This window comes from Pholcus phalangioides, unplaced genomic scaffold (assembly GCF_987345545.1).
Source record: "Pholcus phalangioides strain wild (caught in Gottingen) unplaced genomic scaffold, Ppha-v1.0 ptg000006l_1, whole genome shotgun sequence".
Lineage (NCBI taxonomy): Eukaryota > Metazoa > Arthropoda > Arachnida > Araneae > Pholcidae > Pholcus > Pholcus phalangioides.
Window position 1 is genome coordinate 782418 of NW_028301599.1, and position 22776 is coordinate 805193.

The 22776-nt window shown below is 33.0% G+C and overlaps 1 protein-coding gene across 1 annotated transcript; it reads left to right on the forward strand.

Annotated features, from left to right (window-relative positions):
- The first annotated feature begins 197 nt into the window (after positions 1-197).
- Positions 198-22069, forward strand: LOC149085640 (required for meiotic nuclear division protein 1 homolog). Its single transcript, XM_089232445.1, has 11 exons — positions 198-427; positions 2807-3009; positions 4524-4705; positions 4837-4876; positions 5931-6031; positions 9019-9116; positions 10399-10463; positions 13146-13222; positions 17068-17188; positions 18604-18720; positions 21110-22069. The coding sequence occupies exons 1-11, from the start codon at positions 343-345 to the stop codon at positions 21155-21157; spliced, it is 1137 nt and encodes a 378-aa protein (XP_089088571.1). The 5' UTR covers positions 198-342; the 3' UTR covers positions 21158-22069.
- Positions 22070-22776: the final 707 nt, after the last annotated feature.

Consider the following 22776-nt stretch of genomic DNA (forward strand, 5'->3'; position numbering starts at 1 on the left):
ATATATTATAGATATTTTTTTAATCATTATCATTTAACCAATGGTGTGAAAATCTCACATTTTATATTAATTTGAAATTTAAACAAATCAGATTTGAATAATTTGAATAATTTTTTGAATAATTTGAATTTTAAATTCAGACAGTTCGGCCATATATTTTTTTTGCTTCTATCTTCTAGCTTATCTTATTTCGTATCAGATTTTGGCAACGTACCCAATATTTACATTTTCAACGTGTTTCCTAGTAGAAAATGCAGGTGGCGGGAAGTTGATTGAAATTAATTAAATAAAAGCATGTCATAAGCGGGTAATTTAAGAAAGTAAATTCATTATTTAATAGCCATGAGCCAGTGTCTCTTTTCGACGGTGTCCAAGCTTTTTTCGCGAAGCTGTAGGAATGTCTCCATGTTTGACATCTCGAACCGTAGTAAGTAATGCTGAAGCATTTAAATGCGTATTTTCTTTTGATTTGTTAAAATATGGTTTTGAGCAGTGTTTTTAACGGGACAGAATATAGTATGGTACAGGTGCTGTATAATCCCTTTTGGCGATTTTTTTTTTCTTTGGTGAGAAAAGCGTCCGAAAGCATGGCCGTGTAATTTAAAAAATAAATTCATTAGCCATAAAAATAAATTCACTAGCTATGAGCCAGTGTCTTTTTCGACGATGTCCAAGCGGGTAGCATGCAATTTAGACCCATTCAGAAAATCGCCAACTGTGGCACCTCCGAAACGTTTGTTCATTTTCGCTGTTCTTGCCTGCTTTTACTTGATTGTACTGCGTTCTCTGTCTGCTATGACTTTAATCCTGCTTAGTGAAATAATATTGCCATGTTTCCGGTTGTGATAAAAACAGAGTTGATATTTTCAGTCGGGGGAGGGTGCATTGTCCTGCTGGAAATAGCCATCATCATCAGGAAACATTGTTGCCATAAATGGGTGCACGTGTTCAACAATGATATAGGCGTTGGTGTATGTCTCCAATGTAAATAAAAGACCTAGAGTATACAAGGAAAATGCTTCCCAAACCCTTCCACTTCAACCAGCTTCAACAGTTGTCATGTGGCATGCCGTCATGGTTTCATGCTGCTGTTATGGTCCTAGGTTCAAATCTAAGGGAGGATATAGATAAGATATTTTTCCTAACGAGCTTGATGCGACCACAGATAGGCAGTGCCTTCATTTCCAATCCATCCTATTAATGGCAATAAATGGCAATATAACGATGTGGCCAGAGTTGGTGTTTGGTGAATTAGTAAAATCTAGTAGGAGCAGAGAAGCAAAGTGAAAATAAACATAACCATGATGCCTGATTTTACGACTTTCTGAAGGGTATGTAACTTTGTGCCATCCTAAAAAAATGTATAACCTGATCAAACAAATCTGAAAAGACATATTTTAACAGGAAAACAATGTAGCGTGCTGGGAAAAACAGTATGATACACTGCCGCTGCGGTGGTCGAGTGGTTATAGTAACAGACTTGAATCGCGAGGATCCGGGTTGGAACCCCACCGTTGCTGTAGTGGTGGTCAGCTGAAGTTGGTTTCCGGTGGTTCCCAACTTCGAGATGCAAATGCGAGTCGATCTTCCAATTAAAGTCTCGTCACAGAGAGCAACAGGCCTACAATGATACACTTATTCAATCATTACACTTCACTCATAGTTAGAAAAAAGGTAGATGGCAGCACTAAGCATAACAAGCATTACACAGAAGCAAACTTCACGTCAGGTTTCACTACACATACATGCACATTCCAACACGTACCAATTCGTTAGAGGTTCCGTAAAGGAATATGGATGAGGTACATGTATGGTGTAGTAGTAGCAGTACGATACACTAAGACAAAAAAAAAAAAACCCCTCTTTAATGCTATTGGGTTCTATCCCAATTTCAGCTTTCTATACCAGTGATCGCTACGGGGTCACGTTACATTTTGCTATGGCATCGATAGCCATCGCTATCATAAGATGCGGGAGACTCCCTACCGTGTGAATATGTGTCTTTTCTGATTTTCTTTGCTCTCTCTTCTTTCCTTTTTTTTTTACAAACCCCCACAGAAAAAAAAGTTTTCTTCCTATATGCTTCAAAAGATCGTAGGGGGTGAACCTGACCAATGATGTTAATTTTTATACTAATTTCTACCTACGTAATCCTCATCACCGAATAGAACGATCTTTCTTTGAAGCCGGACTACCAATGGGAAAAGGGGGGCTGGTGCCCCTCAAAACTTTACTGTTGGAAGGTTTTTTTTTTTTTTTTTGAAAAATTCGAGCAGATTGATTAGTGCAAGTTAAGAAAAAGGTCAAAAATGAGTTTTTGAGCGGTTGTTTTACAGACTTCGAATGTAACTACCATCAGGCGTTGGGGATATACGACCACGATGAGGATGGAGAAAAAGGTAGGAAAGGAGTTCTTACCACATTTTAAATTGTAATATTGGATATGGGAAACAGATAAAATTAGGAAACTATTTAGGGCGATAAGGTAATTTAGCATTTAAAGAGATTTTCCCCTATTTAATGTCAATAAATTCCAACACAGAATTTCGGATTTATTCGGATCTGAATTCGTAATTTATACAATATATTTTTTCTTCCTATGCCAATTGAATTTTTGTATCATAATAATTTAAATAATTTTTTATATTTGTGTGTTTGAAATGGAAACTGTTTTTATGATTTTTGTTGGATTAAATATTATTGAAATTTAACAGTAAAATGATTCCTTCTTTCATGAATCATCATTTCTTTGTCCAAATGTGTATTGGACCACTAGGAACCTGGGTTTAATTATTTTTTTTTACAGGAATTTTCTTCCGAGCTGTGCCAGTCAAACATGCGCGGAACTTCTTTGCTGCCAATGATTTCTCCTGTTGGAAATGCCACAGACAATATTGTACAGTAGAAACTGCAGATAAAATTGGCATACAGCAAAATATATCTGTACTCCAATCAAAGAAGAGGCTTCCAAGAAAGAAAACCACTATAGGGAAGGATAAAAGTGACAAGGTCTTAATCCCATTTTCTGTAACATTTAGCCTATTTATCAGTAATTGTATTTACATGCACTTCACTGAGTATTGTTAATGACTTCAGAGAAAAGGTAAAATATTTTTGTCATGAAACTTGTGCTGTATAATAATGTGTGTGATGTAAGATCAAAAACACTTGTTTTCTGCTGTGTCAAGCTGGCACCATACCATGCATACTTCCGCTGTGCGATGTTCCCAGTTATGGTTTTTGCCCTAGTGGCAGGGGGGTAAGATGCTCATCTACCACTGAAGGTTTCCATCAGGTCTGCAGATTCAATCCCAGAGAAAGAACGTTGATAACAATTTCTTTCAGTCCTGAGGTGACCATTGATCGAGGGTGGCTTCATTTCTGGCTCGACTCTATTGGTAATAAATTGCTGAATTGTGTGATATATGATCAGAATTGGTGTGTGGTAAAATAGTATTGAGGAGATAGATATAGTCTGAGACTGTGACTTCCATTTTTTGGGTAGGTTCAAAATTGCATAAGTGATCGGAACCTGGTGGCATTTGTTTCTTCAGGCTCATGTTTCCGCTATACTCCAGTGTTGAGGTGTGTGTATGTACAGAGCCATCTTAACAGTACCATGGTCCCCTAGGTAATGTGATGTTCTTGGTCTAGCTAGAATTACATGTTTATCAATTTACATATTTTGTTCTTTAAAATCATACCCCCCCCCCCACGAACATTCTTAGTGATAATTTCCATCTGCATACATAAGGCAGAAAAATGAGCTAATACACTCACAGATGGATGGGGACACCTATAAACCAAACTGGAGTGTGTACATAGTGTAAAATAAAAAGATCTTCAGTATTCATCATCTTGTAAATTCTCATTTATCCAATCGTGAAGCTGCTCATTTTATTCTTATGGTCAATTTTTGTCCTTTTAACCACACTTCTTTGTGTTTTATGAAGCTGCAAATTCTGGGCCATACAAGCATATGGGAAATTGCATTTTGGTTTAAGATTTTTGCTAACAAATGTGATTCCAGAACTAATTATCTTCATTAGCCAAGGTATCACTATATTAGTGTCTGGTCCGGATGTACAATTTTCATAGTTTTAATATATTTAATCTATAACAGTAACCAGGACTAGACAGATCCCAGCACCAGGTTGCTGCAGCAACTAAAACAATGGAATTGGAGCCTAAAATTTTTCTTCCTGTAGTTACTAAATTGCAGCTTGAGAGCAGCACAAAATGTTTCAAATTTATAGCAGCATTTAAAAGAGGGTTCACTGGCCTGAAAAAGTCAAAAGAAGCATTATTTTAGACCTTTTTTGAGTAAAACATTTTTTGTCACCTAGATTTTTTTGGGATTTGTCCAGCCCTGATAATAACTTTTTAATGACTACAAATTCCTTTTGCCCCTTGAGTATCGTTATCACTTGTATTATTGATTGTTTTTATATGCTATTTCCAAGATTGTGAAGATTTTTCTCTGACTATTCTTCTTTGGAGTTATTTATTAAATCTTATTTTAGGAAATGTTTATGGCAGTGGCTTATAGCTGTGCTGAAGAATTCACCATTCCTCTCATTGCAGTTGAACTTGAAAAACAAGGACTCTATCAGCAACTTGAGCTCCCAGAGGATTTAGATGGTGCATTGCATGTCACAGCAAGGTATCAAGTTGAAAACGAACCCAGACACATCTACATTTTTAGGTGAGCTTTATTTATAGCAAGAAAGATTGTAATACGTTCATCAGTTTGAAATATTTTTACTCTGCATTATGCATCTCTCTATATTTGCACTTTGTTACATTAATTTCATCATATTTCTTTTTATATTTCAGTGAAGGTTCCATTGTTTTCTGGAATGTACCATTTCTGGAGGTAAATTTTCCATCCTACATTTTCTGCTGATAGAATACCATAATTTAAAAATTGTAATACAATATATTCATTGTGAAACAGAAAAGCATGTATTGCATGATTTATGTAGTTTATAATACATGCAAACATTATGTTACCACCTTTAAGATATATTATGCAGACCTATGTTCATTATCACATATAAGAGAATGAATAAAATGAAAGATTTTCATTTGACCTGATAGGTCTGTACTAGATAACTTAGTAAAATACATTGATGCTGTGAGCACTGAATTGCATGGGAATTCACTCTGCATTTAGCTGCTCATCTACATAGGCATGGTGCAATGGGTTTTGACAAGGGGTGTAAGATGAAAATTTTTTCTATAATATGAGATTGATTTAGCATATAATTACACTGCTCAACAAAAAAATTATTTTTTTCATGTTCTTAGGGAAATTTTAGTTTATTTTACTAAAAGATATAGGGAAATTTTATAGTTTAGGGTATATTGTGATTGCTAATTTCAAAACTTGCGTTAGTTTTACTGAATTGGCTCTAGTTTTTGAGATAATGCTTATCTCAACAATGGGATTGTATGCTGCTTATTACCTCTGAAATTTAGTTTTCACTTTATCTTAAAAACTATAGCTAATCTGAAAAAAACCAATACTAGATTGGAAATCAGTGCCAAAAATCATCCTGAAATCACTGTAATACCTTTTAGAACAAAATCAGTACTAAGCAGTGTTACTATTCAGAGGAATAAGAGTGTGAGTTGAAGTTCACCGGAGATGTAGAAATAATATTGTGGCGTAATGCTAACAAGAAGAATAACTTCAGCATGATCGAATAATATGAAGAATTGAACAAATGATTATCTAATGATATCACATGGCCTGTCAGTGTCATGGCCATCAGTGTCACATGGCTGACAGGCCATGTGACACTGCCATAACAACCATAGGCCTGTAATAAACTTCAGGCATAGAGCAATGGTTTTTTGCATGTATATAGTCTCCATTATTATGACATTATATTTTGTTAAATTTTATTCCCCTTTTTTTTCCGCAGCAAAAGTCCATTATGAATTTTCTGAAGCCATTTCAAACTGATTCTTATGATGAAAATTTAGTTCTTGATGAAAAAGAAGATTTAGAGTACAAGTACATAGAGTAAGTAGCCATGTGTTTTCTTCTTTGGACTAATTTTTTGTACAGTGAAGTAAAAACAAAAAAACTCATGTATACAAAAATAATTTAGACCACTAATTGAACCAGTCTATATGTCGTTTTTAGAAGTTAGTGGGATTATTGATCTGCCTTATACAACCCATAATTGTTGAATTAAAAAAAAAAAACTTACGAATGCTAGAAATAAAATTATGGTAATAAAAATTGAATTGTATTATTGTAATTATTATTGTAATTCAATTGTATTATTTATCATTATATATTCAAATGAAGTGTTCCTGAAAAAAAAAATTAAACACTGGAATGCATTGTTTATCTGTTGTATAGAAGAAATTGTACACCTAGCTTTTATTCACGTTTCATAAATACAGTAATCTCTCACACTGTTTCCTTCACTTATAAGATGATTATCAGCACTCCTGGTCAAAGATATAGATGAATAATGCTATTCACTTGTACACCTTTTTTTCTTGTTCTCTTGGTCGGAGGCAGTGGTCGAGTGGTCATCTCTCTCTGTTGAAAAGTCTCTCCACAGAGAGCAACATGCATACAACAGTACAAATATTCAGTCATTACACTTCACTCACAATTCGATACATAGATGGCAGCACTAGAAAATCAGACGCAACACTGGATATACACTCACCAGGGTTTAACCTATGGTCACATTTTTTGCAAAAAATGTGAACAAAAATTGACGAATGCGAAAGAAGTAGTACCCACTCTTGCAAAAATGCATACAAGAGGTACGAAATGAGTAGACATCCAACCATCAATCATTACATTAGCATTGTAGCATTTTGCTAAAGCTTTTCCCCTCATTTTGGTTTTTTTTTGAAAGGAATTTTTCATTCAGTTTAAATCCTGACACTTACACTGTTATGTACACATACTTTGTTCCAGACTGCCATGAAAATGGGCTAAAAGACATCTCTGGAATGGGATGAGCCTGGTGGTTGAGTCCTGGGGTTTATTCATTAATTGTAGGTCATTACACTTCTAATTAGGACCTGTTAGGGCCTAACAAAAAAAATATTTTTTTGGAAAAAATGATCTAGTACACAATTATTTAATTAAACTGGTGTAAAGTTTCATCAGCACTATGCGCTTACAATAAAAATAAAAAATACTAAATCAAATATGTCGTATTATATACAGTGAAACTTATATAGGTTACCACCCTATTCCCTGGCCAACTTCCCTTTGCTGCAAGTTTTATTCAGAATGAACAATGGGCTCCATAGACATAATACAAAAATCACCCCTGTTTCGCAGCCACCTCTGAAAGCGGTCAGCAGCCAACCTGTCCACTGCCACTTCCTTATAGACAAGAGTTTAAAAAACAAGTTTTTGTGTGTTTTTTTCTTCCCAATACATTCAGAGCTGGTAGTTCTCTTTGTATAATAACCTTATAATCTTTATACATAAGCATAAATATCTTTTCTGGTCAATTGGATGTTCTGTTCATGTGGGACACTATAAAGTTGGAAATAGGATGACAAGGACTAATGCTAAATCATTGCTTGCTGCTAGTTGATAAGATAGTTCAAAAATTTGCTCCTGGGGTGACAGGATAAACCAGACAAATAACCTATGACCTTTACTGAATAGGTAAAGGATATGGAAGTTTTGCTCTGCAGATACTTTCTTCACTTTTTAACACACACAGATTCAGTAGAACAGTGAGGGAGGAAAAGAAACGTGAGGAAAAAGGATATACATTTGCTATAAGGAAAGGATAGATCCCGGATAATGCAGATTATGGAATTGATTGGATGATCTGGTATTTCAAGTTCTGTATAAAATACAGTGTATCCTCAATATACGTAATGATACTGGACCAAGAAAAATATATTTGTAGAGGAATTGTCATATCGAGAAGTGACATTATCATCACGTGTCTAAAAATTTATGCTGTCGTTGGCAACTTTTCTAATACAACGTTCTTAGTTAACCAAAAAATGTGTTTTTGAGTATTTATTAGCCACAAAAAATTTAAATTTTTTAGCTGATAAAGAAATTCAGTTACATTTGGATTTCCCCTGTAAAGGGGTTTATTGTAATATACTATGGTCGATCACACAAAAAGAAGCGATACAGAACACTTTCTGTGATTAGGTGATGCCAGATACCAATATTATTAGACATTCTCGGAATCACTGAAACATGTGAGATGAGTTGAAAAATATACTGAAGAATATTTCTAGTGAAAAGTAAAAGTAATAAACATTGTGGCAGTTTAAAAATTTTCCTAGAAAAATATTGTTTATAAAATCAAAGAGAGTAAAGAATATCATTATAAAGAGAAAAGTTTGTAGTATAACATTACAGACTATATTACAAACAATATTTGAAAAAATACTGTTGAAGAGGGATTTATCATGTAACAAGGTTTCATTGTACATGTATATATTTCTTAATCATTGCAAATAAATTGAGCATAAGATTTTTTAGTGGCACGACCCCAAAATGTGTTTCTCTTGTCATACAACCTCTGTTCAGTGGTCACCTCCACAAACGGCCACTTTTTTGTGGAACACTGAATGGCTGTCTTAGAGGAGTTTCACTGTATTTTATTTATTCCACTGTTATAGATTTTTTCATACATGTGTAGGGAACATTTTGTGAAAGCAGTGTTTTACTGCATTAAACAAAAGTATGATGCAGTAAACACTTTTACAGGGATGAAACATCTAACTGAATTTTATTAATTAACATATTTTTGAAAAACTAGTTGTCCTACACTTGTACTGTCACCTAACAATCGTGAAGTAGTTATATAGCCTTTATACTTCAAAATACCAACAACTTATGTAAGGGATGTTACTGGGTTAAAAAGAAGGTGGTATTTTATAGTACCATCAGTAATCAAAGGGTTAAATTCAACTTGATCTTAAAATCTCCTGGTTGATACTTCTTTGAGTGATTTCGGTATTGCTTGTTATAATCTTTATTGTTTGATCTATTAGGGGTGAAACAAGATTTTCTAATGGGCAGATTCTTTTGAAGTCAAATGCTGATTCAAGATTGGAGTCCTATGCATTTTCCAATGCTATGGCTCTTTCTGGCAAGTATCTTGTATTTTCCTTTGATATAAGAAAATGACAATTTCATTATTGGATTTGGTCACCTATGCCAGCTCGTAAAGCATTTAATATTCATATGTAAAATGGTTGATTGATTGCTCTCTATATTATAGAGCATTCAAAATTATATTATGAATGGAATACTTAAATTCTGGTTTTCATTATGATTCCAAGATAGTAAATCTTCAGCTGCAGCACGTTGGAGTGTAGTGAGATCAGCCAGGGATGCAAAAAGATATTTTGTGGGTAAAATTATATTGAAATCAGTGATTACAATTATACACTATCTCTCTCTCTCTCTAATTTCTCACAGCAAGTTATTGTCTTTGAAGGGCATTGAAATAGGCAGGGTTTTCATTAGAAATTTAACAAGATTATAATTCTTTTATCATTAAAATAAGTAAGATTATAATTTTTTTATCATTAAAATAAGTAAGATTATAATTTTTTTATCATTAAAATAAGTAAGATTATAATTTTTTTATCATTAAAATAAGTAAGATTATAATTTTTTTATCATTAAAATAAGTAAGATTATAATTTTTTTATCATTAAAATAAGTAAGATTATAATTTTTTTATCATTAAAATAAGTAAGATTATAATTTTTTTATCATTAAAATAAGTAAGATTATAATTTTTTTATCATTAAAATAAGTAAGATTATAATTTTTTTATCATTAAAATAAGTAAGATTATAATTTTTTTATCATTAAAATAAGTAAGATTATAATTTTTTTATCATTAAAATAAGTAAGATTATAATTTTTTTATCATTAAAATAAGTAAGATTATAATTTTTTTATCATTAAAATAAGTAAGATTATAATTTTTTTATCATTAAAATAAGTAAGATTATAATTTTTTTATCATTAGACACAAAATATCTAAGAATCCTTTCTTTAAGAGTTAAATTTTTTTAAGTTTCAATGATGATTAATACGCCAGTCTATAGCAATAGGTGATGCATTGAGGCATACAGAATGTGTCTTGTCTCGTAAGTAATACAAATTATGAGCAAAAATAATCCCTGAAAATTTGGGAGCAAATATTTAACTTTCAAATACAAAAAAACAGCTCACTTGATGCACAAAAGCTCCAGCACTTCCAAAAATAATTCAAAAGCATTGTTAGAGTGCACAATGTATTGTATTTGCAAACTATTTAACCATTGATTTAAATATTTTGGAAACTTTTGTTAAGGAATTAGACTTGTAATTAATGAAATAAGACAAAATATAAATTGAGTTATTATTTATTGCAGTGAAACTAGCAGTTTGGGAAGCCTCATTAGAAAGCTTTGGAGACAGTATAGAATGGGTAACTGATGTAAGTTTTTTCAATGAAGTGTTATGGTTATTTAACATAATGCAAACACTGGTTTGCCGAAAGTTCTTTTTAACACACCTTAACTTTTACAAACTTGATTTTTGTCTCTTGATAATATTTTTGGCTCAGACATATTGACATGTATTGAATTGTGTAAAACAAATAACAAGGCCTCTACATAAACTCAATGGAAATTTAAAAAATTGTATGGAGTTTTTTATATACCAGCCAAAATATTGAAGTGAAGAGGAAAGAGGGGGAAAAAGAATATGTCAATCTTGAGTCTGAAAAGCTATATACAGTATCATTGTCAATATGTCAATCTTGAGTCTGAAAAGCTATATACAGTGTCATTGTCAATATGTCAATCTTGAGTCTGAAAAGCTATATACAGTGAGCCCTAATTGAATGAATATGAACAATTCCATGACAGAATAATAGATTAAGCAGGGAATTAGATTATATTTGCAGCATCCTAATCAACATGCCACATCATTTAGGTATTAAAAGCTAATAATAATAATTATTATTTAAAAAACATTGATTGTAAAAAAAAAAGTCTTTTGAGAGAAAAATAAATTTAACATTAATGAAATGAAAATTTTGTTGTATGATCTTTGCTATATTGTTCACAAAAGCAATGTTTTTCATTCTGTATTTTTTTTCGAATCTAGGAATTTTTTTCCCAATAAGAGGCTGATGTAAATTTTGTTTCTTCATCTGTTTTGTTCATGCCTAGAGTTATCTTTGTTTCTCATGGATCTTTTTTTCCAACAACAGCTCTGTTTGTTATAGCTTGGTAAACCAGAACAGCTTCATTGCTATCAAAAATGGTCACCAGACTATACTCTCTATGCATTGGATAAAAAATTTTCCAAAGCCATTCATTACAAATTGTAGCAGAATATTTGTTGCACAGAACCCAAATCTCAGTGCAATGTCTGGAACATGTAACTTAGTTGTTCCTTTGCGGTCATCTTACAATCATCATTAAAAAAAAATTGACATTTTATCAACTATTTTGCTGTCATGGTACCATAGATTAATGCCCTTGTGAGCATGAAAATATTGAAACTATTCTAGTACAGCTTTGCCGACATCATCAATATTGGATATTTAACTTTTTCTTAGGGCTTTGGTTCTTCAGTTTATAAACATTTATTTAATGTTTGATTCTTAAATTTAAGAAATTTTGTGTACTTAAGCAATTTCAGTTTCAGTTTTTGTAGTTTTCAGATTCTGAATTTGCATTTGTCTCACAATTTAAAATGTCTTCTTTTTGAGTTTATCTTCAGGATATATCATCACCAAGTTATCAAACCCTTTATTATATTATTTGGGGAGTAGTTCCAAATATTATTCTAATGAGCAGTGAACATTAAAATTCTGTTATGGAAGAAATTTTGGTTCTGAAATATTTTATTTGTGTAAGAGGGTACTTGTCCGTACCTGAGGAGGACGAAGTACTTGTCCGTTATCTGATTAACAGCAGTGCTGACCATGTGTAGAACTTGCAGAGTGAATATATATATATATATATATATATATATAATTGTATGTAAATGCAACTGTCTTTTGATATTCACCTGGAGCCATTTATTTCAATTATGGGTATTTGAATTTTTTTATTTAAATTATCTCGTTATATTTTATTCAATATTTTTGTACCCCTTGAATGACATCAAGCTAAATTGTGCAGAGTTGCCAAAACTGCTATGAACTGTCTGTAGTTTCTACGGACGGTTGCAATAAACTACTGAGCTATGAGAGACATTATGGAAATCAGTTTAAAAAAATCAAATGTTTTAGTTTCTTGCATTTTACTTATTTTTAATATTTTTTAAATTGCATCAATCTTTACCGTAACGACGAGTTTGTACATGCATGTCAGAGTTCGAGAGAAGATAAACTCAGAGCCTATCTGTTTCCCCTGTGCACAGAAAGCAATCCGTAAAGCTGCATCCAAATCCACTGCTCTACTCAATGCCCAAACATGCAAAAACCTGTTTTCCATCAAAACCGCCCCCACGCTGTGGACTAAAAACAGGTTTTTTGAGTTGTTCAAGGTGGAGTGGACAGGTTTTTCGTGGCAGGTCCAGGCTTGACTTAATTTCCATAGTGCATGGTTGAGCTAGCATAACTTAGTTTGGAAAGAATGTTTTGTCATATGTGCCGCAAGAGCTCTGATACAAAGAAAATGGAGAGGGGTTCTAGGGTTTTCTAGTCGTCCGCATATACAGCCCACAAACTATGCAAGTTGGGATTGCATTGGATATTAATGAATTATTAAGGGGACTTAGCAACTTCAGAAAGTTGTTTTGGGAAGGAGAGGGGAGGCTCATGTGACCTGAGCCTTTTAGGTCCCGATGAGAATGAGGTCTGTATTTAATGCATTCTGAATTAAAATTAAAAAAAAAATTGTTTTTGAGTAATAATTTTGTTGTTGTACTACGATTATGTTGTCCTGGGGGACCCCCCTTACCATGGCAAAGCTGAACATTCATCACTTCAGACAAGCTGTGATCCAATGTTGGCATGTCAGAATTGTGTAATTTTGATGGTTCACTATGAATAGGCTAGCATGAATTTTAATCTTCTTGCATTAAGTTTTCACCCAGTTTTGTTTTGTATCTTAACTTTGTGTGAATGAGTTAATCAAGAATCACGAATATTTTTCTTTAGAGCATGAAAGATGGGAGAAAGGTGAAAATGTCAAGAGATCAAGTATTTCGGAAACGTGGGGAGCTCTTTGCACTTAGGTATAATATATATGTGTGTATTTTTTTTTTTTATTCACAAAAAAAAACCTATAAGTTCTTTTTTTTTTAGAGCAGAATTATTATTTTTGTTTTATAATACTATTTTAATAATGAATTATCAATTTTGTTCTGTGATTATTATTATACACTTTACAACACAATGCAATATTCAACTAGCCATTTGGCATAGTTGGTGAAAAAGGCTGTTTTCTCGTCCTTCAAAAATGTGAGAATTCCTGGAGAAAAATTTAAATATTCCCCAATCTTTCTCCCTCTTTCCCTAGTTGTCTAAAGATTGCCCTTTGCTTTTGTTTTTCAAGTGCCTCATGTGATTATCATATACTTTGTTTTAAAACTTCCATAGACTGCTACCTCGCTGCCAACTTCCCTTCGTGGCACTTTTCTCGGAACACACAATAGGCTCCATAAACATAGTATAAAAATTGCCCCTATTCCACCTCTGTATGCGGTCAGTGACCAACCTGTCCATAGTCACTTCCTTATAGATAAGAGTTGGGAGAAAAAACAAAAAATACAAGCATATAAAAAAATTTGTAAATTTTTTTTTCCCCAATGCATTCAGAGCTGGTAGTTCTCTTTGTATAACGATATAATCTTTATACATCAGCATAAATACCTTTTCGGATCAATAAGATTTCTGTTCATGTGTGACACTAACATATTGGAAACATTTGTAAATAGGATGACAAAGCTAATGCTATATGTACAACTGATCCTAGTTGATAGGGCAGTTTGAAACATTTGGTACTGGAGCAAACACACTGGAGCATTTGTGCCCAGTGTGACAGGGTGAACCAGACAAATAGCTTATGATCTTCACTGAATAGGTGAAAGATGTGGAAGTTTTGGCTTTGTGGATACTTTCTTCAATTTTTAGCATGCAGAGATTTAGCAGAATGACATCGAGGGAGTATAAGAAATGTGAGGAAAGAGCATGCACAGCACTACTATAAGGTAAGAACAAATACAAGACCACAAAAGGCAAAACGCCCAACAAAGTGGCTGAGATCCCTGATAGCACAGATTAAGGAATTGATTGGATAATCAATTTTTCAGGCGCCAAAAAAAAATTTACATGAAGAAAGGTCCATAATAATGCTGCTTTTGACTTTTTTAGGGCATAGTGAAACTCTTTTATGGTGGCAGATAACACTGCTATAAAAAGTCCAAACATGTTGTGTTGCTCTCAGTCTGCAATTTAATAACTACTCAAAGAAAATTTCATACCAATATCAATTTTTTAGTTGCCCTGGCACCTAGGATTTGTCCAGCCCTTCTATGAGTAAAATCTCAGTTGGGTGAATATATATTACACTGTGGTAAAAAATTTCTCTTGATGTCTATACAATTCCATTTTTAGGATTTTCTTTGAATTTCAGTTAAAACCAACTAATTTAAATAAATCTTAGTCTGTCAAAAAGTACATAAGCTTTCCTTGTTTGTGCCATCAGGTTTGTCTCGCAACATATGATTTTCAACTGTGTTTTTGTTTTTAATTGTTAATTTTAAAAAATAAGTAAAGATTTGATTGTTTATCGTACAACTTTTTTTTTATTACACAAATACACTCATATAATACACAAATACAAACACATAATGCACAAATACAAACACATAATACACAAATACAAACACATAATACACAAATACAAACTCATAATACACAAATGCGAGCATGTAATATGCAAATGTCGATATATAATGCACAAACACACACACATAATACAGTGAAACCTTGTTAATGAGTCACTCTTAGGAGAGCAAAAATATGACTTGATAAGCGGAGTGACTCGTTAAACGGAGTAAGCCATAGCTGTGCCAATTCCTGCATGAGGATAATTGGGACTTCCAAAAAGTGATCCGGTAAGCGGAGTGACGTGTTAACCGGGTGACGCACTAACGAGGTTTGACTGTACTGCAAACATATGTAGCCGTAGGAAACTGGAAAGTCCTTCCAGCAGGCCTAAAGAAATTTGAAATTTGAAATTTTTTTCATATGAAGTATCTTTGTTTTCTAAAGTTATATACAGAAGCCAGAATTTCTCATTCTTACCACATTTTCTACTTTGGCTATATCCTGATGCTCTATCTCTCAGCATTCATGAATAAGGATTACATCACACATCTAAATGTAGTGGTGTATTATCTCACAGGGTTTCTTTTTCCCTTCACAAAGAAGCAGCAACAATAGTAACACCATCATGCTAGGAGCAGGTGGTCCTATAATCCAGTAAAGACACCAGCTGTCCCTAAAGGACAAACAAAGACTAATGTACTAGTAGTTGCATTACCTCACAGACATTTTCATTTTCTTTCCCACAAGAAGTAGCACATCTCCTGTATATCTCCCAGTCTTAATATTCAATAGCTGTTTTTTTATACTTTCACCATTAAGCCCAGTTAATCAAGGTTCTACTGTATAGTAGTAACAGATTTATGAAAAATAATCAGCTATATTCAGGGGGATTATAATTAAAGTTTTTATTCCAAAACTATTCAATAAGTACTGGTCAGAATGACTTCAAAATTTGCATGGATACTCCTGAAGCAATGGAAATTTGCTTTGCAAAAGAAATAAAAAGTGCAAGTAGATGATGCTATACTTGGCCAGCAGTATAATCTATTTGCACAACCACATCATTTCGGCACTTCCACAGCATCCGTGTGTGGATAGAACAACTTCTATCAAGATGCACATTGCAATACCAGTGGAGCAGATGCTGAAGACCCATTTTGAAAATGAAAATAAAAGGATGACAAAACACCTGGCCGGCCATCAGTTCACCTGACCTTAACCCTTGCAACTTTTGGCTGTGGGGGGGGGGACCTCAAAATGTTATGAACAGTGGTCGGATTGCAAAATTTGGTGAATTCAAGTCCCCTATATGTTAGAAGTTCCTCGGGAATATTAACGTGGGGGCACGTTTGGTTTAATAAAGGTGAATTGCAAGCGCATCCACATCATGACCATGGCATACTCTGATCTCTTGTTGAACAAGAATTTTTGTGCTTTCACCTCAAAACCAGAATATGGTGAACAACATATCTAATATTTCTTGAGTAAGTTGTAGTTATTTCATGAATTATGTTTTCATGAATTATGAAATCGTGCAATGCTATAATTAAGTTATCATTTTGCCATGACTGGCTATCGTTTTCAGCAAATTTCCCATGTATTGGATGATGTCATTAATTTTACATTTTTGAGTATTTTTTCCCCCTTTACCAAATAAAATTCCATTCCTTCAGGAATATTCGTCAATTTTCAAGTCATTCTGACAATCATTTTTTTTTACAGTGTTTTGAAATCAGAACCTTAGTTATAATCACCCTGTATATTGTAAATCATCGCTAATTAATCTGCATTATTTATGCTTCATTAAATACATTATATTCACCTAATTTTTATTATAGCTTTTGCAAAATAGCTTCCTAATTAAGTACACTAAAAGTAACTGGAAAAAAAACATCTTTATATTATATGATTAATAATAACATTAAAAGAATTTTCAAACACAAAGTAAGTCATTGAGTTAAGCCAAAAATAATTAAATTGCAAAAGTTGGTTTTTGTTAAAATGTAAGAAATATTTATTGATTAATTAATATAGGAATAGTGTTAATTACATTAATAAAAATTTTATTTTAATTATTAGAAGTTTCAATGATTTTCAGAAATTTTATTGTTTTTAATGTTAATACTATTTAAAACAAAAAACAGTTTAAACCAAAAAAACAGTTTTTTATCAACCCTGACTCTGTAACAACATCTTGTCTTGTTTGTTTCTCAAGATGCTCATGAATGTATATTTTTGAAAATTTTAGGCATGTCATCAACTTGGGCTCAGATTTGCTTGACACACCAGATTTCTACTGGGATAGACAAAATTTAGAACGACTCTATCACCAAACCTACAACCATCTGAATATTGCTAAAAGGACAAAGGTACAAGCCCTGTTTATATCTAATATAGTGAAACCTCGATTTTTAACTATACTCTGTGGACCAAAAAAAGTGTTTCAGAGAAATTATCATTATATTGAGAGGTAGTAGTTTGACATTTCGAAGAAAGATTTGAAAAAATATAATTGTAAAAAGATTTATCATTATATTTAGTATCATTGTAGCAGGGTTTCATTATACAAAAAATTATGTGAATAATTATTCGTTTTTTTCTGGTCTAAGATGAATTATATGAATATATAAGACAATTTTATAGATTTTGTATTGAATACCATAATGATACAGTTTTTAAATATGTCATCTGTTTTTCCATGGATAACAAGCCAAAAAAGTAGATGTGGTTAATTCGATGGCATTTGCAAAGATTGAGATCATTATTAAAGATGGACATGGGACAGTTTATTCTGTAATTAATTTGACTTTTTAATTTGAATATTCGGTGTAGTTTTTATATTTTTGTTAACTCTGTCTTTTATCCATCAGTGTGTTTAAAATATAATAGATTGTTTTCAGTGCTCGTTTAGCTGTGAGAATGATACATCCTACAGTAGAACTTCGGATTATGAGTAACTTAGTTTATGAGCAAATCTCGAAACGATTAAAAATATCCAAACTAATTTTGACTTGATATATGAGCAATGTCTCACAAGAAATGAGCAAAAATTTATAAAACAATTTTAATCAAATTTTGACTTGATAAACAAGATATTTCGTTCGAAATGAGCAGTATGTATACCCAGATGAGTACTAGTCTATGTGAGGCTTTTCATATTCACATTGTCTGCTGAGCGTCAGGTGATCACAACTTAAATCTGATGACTCATTTTCTCTCACTGTGGATAAGGTCATCTTAATACGTGAATGGACCAGACTCATGCATTTATGGGACTCTTTTTTTTAATTTTTTATTTCAACAAAATATTAAATTGTAAAATTTATTGTATGTATATTTATTAATGAAACCCTTCAATAGTTTAGGGACCCTTGTTTGATTTCAGCCCATTCATTAAGACGTCACTGACTACAGAAATGGAATTCATGTAACAAAGCCCATTAAAGACTCTCCACCCCGTTTTTTTTTCTTTTGTATCATTCAATATAAAAAATAACTAAATATACCAAAATTTAGAACAAATCAACTTGCACTTTTCCTTTGAAAAGGATCATGGCTGATGAGAGGAGAACAGTTTTGAACAAATCATTTGAGTTTCCATTATTTCTTGTAGGGAAGTTTGAATTGATATGAGTGTATCAGATGATAAGCTTGTTTAGAGAACAAATTATGCTAGTAAACCAAAGTTCCACTGGACAGTTTTTTTCCTATCACGTTGTTGAAACCACATTTTATAGTAACTATTAAGAGACTGAATTCTTCCCCACCTCTTCCATCATTTCAGGTGATGAATGAAAGACTGAGTTATTGTTCGGAACTGATTGATTTGCTGAGTAACCATATGAATGACAAGCATCATGTCAGATTGGAATTGATGATTATTGCACTCATCATGGTTGAGGTACTTGATTAAAAAAATCATCTGGGGGTGGGGGACATTGCATATGTAGAACATGGTGTGAAGAAATATATTATCTTTTGTGTGTCATATTTTTTTCATAGTTAATCTATGAAAATCTATCTCTAGTGAGATATCTATCGAGATATTTTTATTGAAATTTAACTGTAAATTAACAGTTAGACAAAATTACATGCACAGGATTGTAAAATTTACATTATTAAATAATAGTTGGTTGATAAAAAAGCCAAAATAGAAATTCAGCCAGGCATAAGAATATATCACACCCCCAGAAACAAATGAAACACTTTTTAAAAAGCTACTTCTGTACAGCCACAAAAAATATTCAACTATTTTCCATAGCATTAACGATACAATTAATGTTACAAATTTCACAAAAGACATTCTCTCAATTATATAAAAACTTAAATTATATGCAGATATAATATAATGAGATAAATTTACTGTTTGAAATTTTTTTTTTAATTTTATCAAAAACAAAAACTACTAATCTCACTATTCTGCCTGAAAATTTCTCAATTATATGATTAATGAATGCAGTACTGCAAGTATTGCAATATCTTATTGACAATATCTTAGTCGATAACTAACTGAAATATAATAACCAATGCTGTTGCATTGTAAACAACTTCAAATTACTTACCTCATCTAGACTTGATGGAAGGGATTGCAAAATACAAATGTTTTCCACATCTGGCTGATGTGGAAAACATTTCTTATTCAACATCTGTTGAATAAGAAAATTCAACTGCCCTTGCAGGGAATTGAACCCAAATCCTCTTCACTGGCCGTAGGTGAGCACCTTAGACCACTAGATTACAAAGGCAATGAACATCAATTTTTCCTTAGAGCTTGTGTGTGTGCCAAACAGGACCATACATGGATGATTAGACATAACTCAGGCCAGAGCTTACAATCCTGACATTGCCACCAGATATCGAGTGTCAGCCAGCTGTGGAAGCGCCTGAGTGGCATTGTGGTAAGATGCTCATCTATACCACCATGAAGATTGCTGTGTTTGAACCCAGGAAAACGAAGATCAAGAGGCAGACGATCCAGGCTCCGACTCCGACTTCCAATGAGGACGAGGCGAAGAAGGAGGAAGTCGCGAATTAGTATTTAATTAAATAAGGGTGTCAGGCAGTTGAATGCATACAGTCGCTTTCGTGGCCCGGGGTATTTGGTGGGGGGGGGACACACTCATACTTCCGGCACAACTCAATCGGTAGTAAATTGCCTATGGCGATAGACCGGAGTTGTGCTCGGTTTGAATGAATGAATGAATGAATGTGTTTGAACCCGTGGGAGGATATAGATAAGATATTTTCCCTGACGAGCTTGAGACAACCACCAATAGACAGTGCCTTCATTTTCAACCCATCTCATTAATGGCATTAAATTGCAATATAGCAATATGGCCAGAGTTGGTGTTTGGTGAAGTAGTAGCCAGCTGGGGAAAACCTTCATATAGAGAGTGAAGAATGACATTATCTTTAAATTGCAAAATCCCAACAGGTCACAAAGTGTAAATTTTTTTGTCTACATTGTATTGTTTTGTATATTGACATTCACTGTGTTCTTTGTACTTTCGCCTGATTGTGTTGTGTGTTTGAAATATAAAAAAAAGGTTAAAAAAATACATAATATATCAACAACTTTATAGTTTACTATAATAAATGAGAATTATGCAAAAAAAAAGGAACTGGTGCCTGGCTACAGAATTTTAGCATGTAGGAACCTATGGTTTGATTGATCGGTGTTCAAATCCATGTGAAAAAAGGGCAGATTCATGTCTAATTAGCCCTTGTGTACAACAAATATCTATTATACAACAAAATCATCATTTTATCACATTGTTACCATTTTCGGTATTTGAAGGCTAATTTAAGACATACTTACATTTTTTTTGCGGAGTCTAAATGGCTTACTCTTTTAATGATTTTTTATTCACATGCTCTCAGAGAGGTTGATGCATCAGCCCCTCGAGGAGTAATGAGTTGCTGGGAAGGTCTTGTGGTTATACAATGTGATCTACACTCATCTTGATGTCATTTCTATCATGCCTCTGTTTTAGATTAAGACTTTGACCTCTAAATATCTCTTGCTACTGTTCAGCAAGTAATGATTAAGGAAAGTATCCAAGTTATGTCTTTCGTTCTGAATGTTTATATCTCCCCCATTATGTTAAACTTTGGTGTGTTCATAACAGTATTTTTTTCTTGAAAAGAGGGAATTTGAGGTTGGTTCACACCAGAATGTCTGATTATATCAAAGAATGAAAAGATTTTGTGAATTGTATATGCATACAAATGTTTTGATTTTTTATATTCCTAGAACAATGTTTTGCTTTCTGTTTTATTTCCTTTTACAGGTGATGTTTGAATGTGCTCATTTTTTGGAACGTTTCTATGGCAGCTGACCATCGCTTCTACATATCAAGGCTAGTGAGTAGTCAAATGCTGTAGTAACGGCATTTTTCAATGAGAACGTGTAAGGAATTTAAGTGCCTCAACTTCAGTTGGTTTATTCAACCAATCTTATGCAGAAAAACTCGGAAATTAAATATTCATATACAGTGAAATGCCTACATAATAATCCCCAAAGGATGAAAGAGAAACGTGTAGTTATAAAGGAGTTATCGTTTTTTGTAGATAGAATATACATTAAAGGACTGGAGACACTCTGGGATGTCCAGCCTTTCATCTCATTCAGAAGGAACTCTTTGATAGGATATACAGTTGGACTCGCATATAATGAACATAGATACATTCCATGGCACTTAACATCAAGACTCTGGGTCTCTGATAATAATAAGAAAACGAAAACTGTATCCAAAAAGTCAGGTTTGCAAGTACAGTAACCATATATCCTGTTTGGTCCAACAGAACATATGGTAAATGGGATTGGTAAAATGGAAAAATGTTTTTCTTTCTCAGATAAATTGGTTTCAAAATGTTCAATCATTTTCATTTTTTTTAAATTATATTCTGAAAGGGGGCTTTTCCCCTTTAAGCTAAAATTCTGCATTATTGTTACTCAGCCATTTTGAAGTGTTAGAATGGAATTGTTTAATTTTTATCACAAAATGCTATATATTTTTTAATGTACGCAATCCGTTTCATAGATCCCTTAAGAAAGTATCTCAGGAAAAGAATTTTAAAACAAAGAAATTAATCAAAAACTGAAGTAAAGCAGTTTTTTTTGTCATACATTTGCCTTTACTATAGGAGGGTAGGAGGGCCATTGCAAAAGCAGTTTCATCACAGCAAATACTGCGGGCTGATTACAATATTAAGTATGGAAATGTTTGTTGTTAGTGTGGGGGGGGGGGGTAAAGAACATCTTCTAACCTCTTATATAGTCTTGTGGCTTGATAGCGATAACTTACAGAGAATAAATTAAAAATTAAGTTTGGTTAATCCTTAGCTTCAGAATGTGCAAAAAAAAACCTTTCAACAGCAAAAAAATAAATAACTAAAAATATTCGAAGTACAGTCACCCCCCCCCCCCCATATTTGGAGTTTCCGTATTCACGGTTTTTCTTTGGCTACACTCAGCAATCGTCATTCATGTGTTTTGTTTACACAATTTGAGTTGTGCATGTTTAGGATGTCAAATTTTTCTAGTGCTACTGATAATGCTTCGAACAGACAAAAAAAAGTAAAAACTTTACAAGAAAAATTGTATATATTAACGAAAGTAAATCAATTGCTGTTGTGGCCCACCATTACAGAATCAACAAATCTACGATTAGATATATCAAGAAAAAGGAATTTGAAGTTATATCAGCCATGGCTATAGCTGCACCTGTGACAACGAAAACTCTGCATAGCCTATGGAGGGGAATCCATGTGTTTCTCGTATAGAAAATGCTGTTTTTTATGGGCATGAAACTGTTACAAAAAGGTATTCCAATTGATTGTAATATTATAATGGGAAAGACGAAAAAATTTTACTCTTTTATAAAGGAAAGGGCTAGTCAAACATCTATTTCATAGAATTTTACGCAAGTAAAGGTTTATTTCATTGGTTTAAAAA